Here is a 7,601-nt window from a genome sequence, read left to right as displayed (position 1 = left end):
CGTTCCTTGGCTCAAAGAGTAGCGTTTTGTTATTATTTTCTTTTTCTTTTGTATGGATTATTTTATTCAGTTTTATTACGCTGGTGTACGCATAACTTATATTATAAACTTTATGGTATAAATGAGATACGTATCTATCTCTACGCTATGTCGCACGCATTTATACACACGTATTAATTATTAATTTATATATACGCGGTATATACGGGCGCCTCTAAAGACGCACCTTCCCCGTATCTTCGTTTTCGCTATATCCGTTACAAGTGTACCAAGAAAATGCGCTAGTGACGTTGCCGGGAAAAAGAAAAGCGTTAGTGACGTTAATTAAAAAGATTTTCCTCTAGCAAAAAAATGCAAAAGATTTCTCTCCCGGTAGAGTACGTATACTTGGCCGGAGACCCGAGCGCGCTCCGGCAGCAGTGACTTCGGGCGCTCTGCTCGTTTGACCCGACGACTCCGCGAGCGAGCGAGCGCGCGAGCCATCTCATTGGCCAGGCTCAGGTCGCCACACCCGCAGCGCCCGCACACACACTCCCCATCCTCCCCGCAAACCAACCCAACCAGCGCGTCAATCCCGGCCGGCTCGTGCGCGCCGGGGCGGGGATATTTATTTATTTTAGCCCGGCGAGGGAGCGAGGAGTCCGCCGGCGGGCGAGGGAGGGAGGGAGGTGGGGATGGAGAGCTACCTGGAGGAGAACTTCGGGGGCGTCAAGGGCAAGAACTCGTCCGAGGAGGCGCTGCGGCGCTGGCGCAAGCTCTGCAGCGTCGTCAAGAACCCCAAGCGCCGCTTCCGCTTCACCGCCAACCTCGACAAGCGCGGCGAGGCGCAGGCCATCAAGCACGCCAACCACGTACACACCTCCCTCTCTCCCTCTCCCCCTCTCCCTCCCTCTTCCGCTGCTGGCTTCCGCTCCCTGCGGTTAACTAGTTTGGTCCTCTGCGCGGCCTCGCCCGGCGGGGTTTCTCGCCGGGATCTGCGGCGGCTCTGGGATCTGGGGGCTGGAGCTGCTGGGCCGGCTTGGCCGCCGTGGCCGGAGCTCGTAGGGATTCACGCCGGCCGGCCGCATCCTCGGCCAAGATGTAGCTTCGAGTACTGATAGTGCTGCTGCTACCTTAGGTTAGCTTTGCTTTGCTTAGTTAGGGTTGCTGCGATCGTGGCCCAGTAGCCGGCTAGTTTACCTGCACGCTGAGTGGAGTTCTCAACTGAATTAACCAGTTCTACGGTGTTTTGTTGGAGCATTTTGGGGTTGTATGTGATCTGCTCGTGAGATCGGTGGGCCGGGGCCAGAGCCAGTGCCAATTTGGTACCTGCCGCTGCCTGGTTTGCTGCAATGACAGCATATGACTTCTTTGCACTGTTTTATCAGTAGAACGGCGCTATCCTAGATTCCTAGTGCACGGCCATAATGGGTGTTGGGACTGGCTAGTTTGAAATCCCATTCTAGAAGAATAATCAATCACAGCACCAAATTCGATCCTTGAGTGGTTTATATAATTATTAGGAAATATTGGTTGCTATTGCTGCTGCCCTCGTTTTGCATATCTTTTCTGTGCTTATTTTAAGAGGTTACTGAAATTCATGTTATTGATGTGTGACAGGAGAAGCTGCGGGTTGCCGTGCTGGTGTCGAAAGCTGCACTGCAGTTTATACATGGTAAGCACGAATTCATGTTTTCTCGGTAGTTTTGAACATTTCCTATGTAGTGTCTAACTGTGCCACTGACAAACAAATATCCCCAGGTCTCAAACTTCGAAATGAATATGTTGTCCCTGAAGAAGTCAAGGCGGCAGGGTTCCAGATTTGCGCTGATGAGCTGGGGTCCATTGTTGAGGGCCATGACAGTAAAAAATTGCTCACCCATGGTGCAGTTGCTGGAATAGCAGCGAAGCTTGCAACATCCCCGACGGATGGGCTGGATACAGCTGAGGACAGCATGCAGCGTAGGCAGGACATATATGGAATAAACAAATTCACAGAAAGCGAGATCCGCAGTTTCTGGGTGTTTGTGTGGGAAGCTCTTCAAGATACAACTCTTATAATTCTTGCTATCTGCGCCTTTGTCTCGTTAGTTGTTGGCATTACGATGGAAGGATGGCCAAAAGGTGCTCATGATGGTCTAGGAATTGTTGCAAGTATCCTCTTGGTCGTTTTCGTTACCGCGACAAGTGACTATCGGCAGTCGCTGCAATTCAAGGACCTGGACAAGGAGAAAAGAAAAATTCAAGTGCACGTTACAAGGAAAGGTTTCAGGCAAAGAATATCAATATATGATCTTCTTCCTGGAGATGTCGTCAATCTGGCAATCGGAGATCAGGTTCCTGCTGATGGGCTCTTCATTTCTGGGTTTTCTCTGTTGATTAATGAGTCCAGCCTAACTGGTGAGAGTGAACCTGTTGTGGTAAATGAAGAAAACCCTTTTCTTTTGTCGGGTACCAAGGTCCAAGATGGGTCATGCAAGATGCTTGTTACAACAGTTGGTATGCGAACCCAGTGGGGAAAACTAATGGCTACTCTCAGCGAAGGCGGGGATGATGAAACCCCACTGCAGGTCAAACTTAATGGAGTGGCAACTATCATTGGTCAGATCGGGCTATTTTTCGCTGTCATAACTTTCATTGTCTTGTCGCAAGGTTTACTCGGCAAAAAGTATCACGATGGGCTGCTTTTAAGCTGGTCAGGGGATGATGCACTGGCGATGTTGGAGCATTTTGCTATTGCAGTTACCATTGTTGTGGTTGCTGTTCCTGAGGGATTGCCCTTAGCAGTCACACTGAGTCTGGCATTTGCAATGAAGAAAATGATGAATGACAAGGCACTGGTTCGCAACTTAGCTGCATGTGAAACTATGGGCTCAGCTACTACCATTTGCAGTGATAAGACAGGAACACTAACAACTAATCATATGACTGTTGTCAAGACCTGCATTTGTGGAAATATCAGAGAGGTTAACAATCCTCAGAATGCCTCCAAGTTGCGTTCAGAACTTCCAGAAAATGTTGTCAGAACTCTTCTCGAGTCTATATTTAACAATACAGGTGGTGAGGTTGTTATTGACCAAAACGGGAAACACCAGATCCTTGGTACCCCAACAGAGACAGCCATATTGGAGTTTGCAATGTCAATAGGTGGAAACTTTAAGGCAAAGCGTGCTGAAACTAAGATTGCGAAAGTGGAGCCTTTCAATTCAACAAAAAAGAGGATGTGTGTCCTTCTTGAGCTTGCCGAAGGAGGATACCGTGCACATTGTAAAGGTGCTTCAGAAATAGTCTTGGCTGCATGTGATAAGTTCATAGATGAGACAGGTGCTGTTACCCCTCTTGATAAAGCAACTGCTGGCAAGCTCAATGGTATTATTGATGGTTTTGCTCATGAAGCTCTTAGGACATTGTGCCTTGCTTACAGGGAAATGGAAGAAGGTTTTTCCATTGAAGAGCAATTACCACTGCAAGGGTACACATGCATTGCTATTGTAGGTATTAAAGATCCTGTTCGCCCAGGTGTGAGAGAGTCTGTTGCAATTTGCCGCTCTGCTGGAGTTACGGTGAGAATGGTCACAGGCGACAACATAAATACAGCAAAGGCGATTGCCCGTGAATGTGGTATACTCACTGAAGATGGTCTGGCTATTGAGGGACCGGATTTCAGGGAGAAAACTCTTGAGGAACTCCTTGTGCTTGTTCCAAAAATTCAGGTTTGATGTGTTTATAATGTCTTATTGACTTCTAATAGTGCTTACCATCTATCTGCAAGTCTCATCTCGTCATTCTGTGTATTGAAGGTAATGGCCCGATCATCACCCCTGGATAAGCATACACTTGTAAAGCATTTACGCACAACATTCAATGAAGTTGTTGCTGTTACTGGTGACGGCACAAATGATGCTCCCGCTCTGCATGAAGCAGATATTGGACTTGCAATGGGCATTGCTGGGACTGAGGTGAGAATGCTTGATCATTGAAGAGACCGAGACAATCTATGCTTGTATTAATCTACAGGAAGATGTATCATGCTGTATTGCTTTAATGGAGTTATGCAGATTTATTTAGCCTTTCAGGGCCTGAATATTGCAATGTTGACATTGTATCCTGGTATTCTTAATTTGTTACTCATATTATTCACTACCCTAATGCACACTTATTCAGGTGGCGAAAGAGAGTGCCGATGTCATCATTCTGGACGACAACTTCTCTACAATTGTAACTGTTGCCAGATGGGGACGCTCTGTTTACGTCAACATTCAAAAATTTGTGCAGTTTCAGTTAACTGTTAATGTTGTCGCCTTGCTTGTTAACTTCTCCTCAGCTTGTTTTACAGGTATACCTCCTAGTCTCGATGATCCTTGTTACTGCCTATAACATACTCTCTTATTGATAATTTGCACTTCCAATGATAGGAAATGCGCCACTGACGGCTGTTCAACTTCTTTGGGTCAACATGATTATGGACACACTTGGTGCGCTTGCATTAGCCACCGAACCACCCAATGATGACTTGATGAAGAGAGAGCCAGTAGGAAGAACAGGGAAGTTCATCACAAATGTAATGTGGAGGAACATTTTTGGGCAATCTATATACCAATTTGTTGTCATGTGGTATCTCCAGACGCAAGGAAAAACCTTTTTTGGGCTTGAAGGCTCTGATGCTGATATAGTGCTGAATACAATTATTTTCAACTCATTCGTCTTCTGCCAGGTATGTCTACTGCTGTAAATCCTCTCTTTTCCACTGGTGATGTGTTTACCAGGACCTTGGCGATAACATACAGAAAAGAAGACAATTTGTGATGATTTCAAGAACCCCTATGCCGGGAACTTTAAATAATAAAAATGCAATAGTGTAATGCTCTTATAGTTAGGTAAATAAACAAAGGTGCATAGTTCGACATGCAAACCTGTTGTGTCAAAGCTCTGAATTCAGATTGCACATTATTTTTAATGGCGAACTTGGATTCTCACTAGATTTGCGTATGCTATCTCTCAGGTGTTCAATGAGATAAGTTCGAGGGAGATGGAGAAGCTCAATGTGCTCAAGGGCATTCTGAACAACTATGTCTTCATGTGTGTCCTCAGCAGCACGGTCGTCTTCCAGTTCATCATGGTCCAGTTCCTCGGCGAGTTTGCCAACACGACGCCTCTCACCAGTCTCCAGTGGCTCGCCAGCGTGCTCCTTGGCCTCGTCGGGATGCCGATCGCCGTCGTCGTCAAGCTCATTCCTGTTGGGTCCTCCTGATGAAAAGGGCAGCCCACCATGCGAAGGACGCGCGGCGAAAAGACCGATTCCGTAGTGTGTGGACCTGAATCCTCCATGCAGGGTCTTTTGGGATGCATGGAGAGCAAGCCTGAGAAGAGCTGCACTAGACAAGTTTTAAAGCCTACGAGTGTGGCAGATTTGCATCATATTGTTGTGTAAGAAGCATTTGTACTTGGTGCTAGGGCTTAGGGCCTGCTCGTCGGCACCTGTAATATTGATGTCTGGCTGGGATTCAGACCCCGAAAAGATGTATATTTTGCGGATCGATAAACAGAAACCTGATCATTTCGACCCCTTCATTCCGTATCGGCATATGACCGAGACCTTCCAGGAATGGAGTGCATGTAGTCCAGACAGAACTACAGTAGTTTCTTACTATGTTGGAACCATGTTGGATTTCAAGTGCTTTACCGTGGAATTCTTGAACTCTTGTAAGAATGTCCCAAATTGATTTGAGATAATGTATGGTAATGTATTCTGTGATTGACCAACATGCATGATACTCCCTCCGTTCTTAAATATAAGTCTTTGTAGAGATTTTACTAAAAGACTACATACAAAGCAAAATCGGTGAATCTACACTCTAAAGTATGCCTATATACGTCCGTATTTGGTCTCCTAGTGGAACTCTAAAAAGACTTATATTTAGAAAAGGGGAGAGTATATAAAGAAAATGTGAGAAGTGAGCATTAAATATTTCAACAATATTTGTGTTCAATATTACCATCGATCAACCTGTTAAACGAAGGGTTTGGGGGAACTGGCTCAACCCTCTAGGGATGGCCTATCACATATATTTATAGATGATGTACCAAGGGTACGTTACAATATACACGTATATATACAGAGAACTATACAATCTAACACCCTCCCTCAATCTTAACGGGTGTGTTTGGAAGCAGTTCCCATCCTATGCTAGTTGTTCCCATTTGAGACATGTTGAGTATAAACATGCTCAGTACATGCAAGTGCAGTTGTTTGGTACCAGTGTATGTATTGATGCATGTTGAACTGAGATTGTGTTTGGTAGGCTGCATCAAACGACGGGAGGGGTGGAGGTGCCAGCGGGCCGGCAAGCCGGCGGCCTCAGCCTGGCGGAGGGGGAGGGGTGGATGGTGGAGGCGACGGCAGGCCGGCGGGACGGCGGGGAGGGGCCGGCGGGCCGGCGGGACGGCGGGGAGGGGCCGTCGGGACGACGGGACGACGGGGAGGGGCCGGCGGGCCGGCGGGACGATGGGGAGGGGCCTTCTGGCGGCTAGGTCAGGAGGGGGAGGAGGACGAGCGAGGGAACGAGGGTCGGGGGAGCGTAGCTGAGCCCAGCTCGGCTGTATGGGCGAGCTCCCTTCAACATAGCTCTGGGCCTTTTTTGCATCGATGGAGCTATGCTGGGAAGAGCCCATACACCCTGCCAAACACCTAAAAGTGGGTTGAAGAGGGAACATTTGGCCTTATGCACCCTCCGTGCAGGCTACCAAACACACCCAACTACTCCCTAAAGAATCTAGGAGAGTGAGATTGCGCCTACAGGCCTCAAACTGTGGTAGAGGCAATGGCTTGGTGAAGATGTCTGTAAGTTGATCCTTTGAAGAGATGAACTTGATCTGTAATAGCTTCTGAGAAACACGTTCCCTCACAAAGTGATAGTCAACTTCGATGTGTTTGGTTCGAGCATGGAATACCGGATTCGCCGAGAGGTATGTAGCACCAATGTTATCACACAAAGTATAGGAGGCTGCGGTTGTGAAATCCCCAATTCTTGAAGCAAAGACTGCACCCATATGAGCTCTGCAGTGGCATTGGCCACAGCCTTATATTCAGCTTCAGTACTGCTACGTGACACAGTAGCCTGTTTCCGAGCACTCCAGGCGATCAAGTTGGAGCCAAAGAACACAGCATAGCCCCCCGTGGATCGCCTGTCATCCGGACTGCCAGCCCAATCCGCATCAGAATACGCTGAGAGCACCCCAGTAGGGTTTGACCGAAGGTGAAGCCCATGAGACACTGTAAGTCGTACATAGCGCAAGATGCGCTTAACAGCAGACCAATGAGTGTCACGGGGTGCATGAAGATACTGACAAACTCTGTTGACCGCAAAAGAGATATCGGGTCTCGTGATCGTCAGATACTGAAGACCACCAACAATACTCTTGTACATAGTAGCATCAGCACAGGACAGAAGCTCACCATCAGCAGCAGTGATCTTGTTAGTGGTAGACATAGGCGTAGTGGACGTCTTGCACTTAAGCATCCCAGCTCGCTGCAACAAGTCTAATGAATACTTCTTTTGTGTCATAACAAGACCATCATCCCGAGGAGCCACTTCCACACCGAGAAAGTAGTGAAGTCTCCC

General features: G+C 47.5%; 1 protein-coding gene across 1 annotated transcript; it reads left to right on the top strand.

Moving 5' to 3' along the window:
• Positions 1-420: 420 nt before the first annotated feature.
• On the top strand, positions 421-5,742 carry LOC123397922 (calcium-transporting ATPase 10, plasma membrane-type). The gene is made up of 7 exons (XM_045092435.1): positions 421-851; positions 1,600-1,654; positions 1,741-3,692; positions 3,780-3,938; positions 4,144-4,315; positions 4,395-4,693; positions 4,982-5,742. Exons 1-7 carry the CDS (start codon positions 675-677, stop codon positions 5,228-5,230), a joined length of 3,063 nt encoding a protein of 1,020 aa, XP_044948370.1. The 5' UTR covers positions 421-674; the 3' UTR covers positions 5,231-5,742.
• Positions 5,743-7,601: the final 1,859 nt, after the last annotated feature.

The sequence above is a fragment of the Hordeum vulgare genome, chromosome 5H (genome assembly GCF_904849725.1).
Source record: "Hordeum vulgare subsp. vulgare chromosome 5H, MorexV3_pseudomolecules_assembly, whole genome shotgun sequence".
NCBI classification, from domain to species: domain Eukaryota; kingdom Viridiplantae; phylum Streptophyta; class Magnoliopsida; order Poales; family Poaceae; genus Hordeum; species Hordeum vulgare.
This window is presented reverse-complemented; position numbering and strand designations above follow the sequence as displayed.

What these genes read in the sequence shown, in the direction of transcription:
- LOC123397922 (XM_045092435.1), top strand. Translation starts at nt 675, where the DNA reads ATGGAGAGCTACCTGGAGGAGAACTTCGGGGGCGTCAAGGGCAAGAAC. An exon ending in CCATCAAGCACGCCAACCAC is followed by an intron (nt 852 to 1,599) that starts GTACACACCTCC and finishes GATGTGTGACAG; the next exon opens with GAGAAGCTGCGGGTTGCCGT. An exon ending in TGCTTGTTCCAAAAATTCAG is followed by an intron (nt 3,693 to 3,779) that starts GTTTGATGTGTT and finishes TGTGTATTGAAG; the next exon opens with GTAATGGCCCGATCATCACC.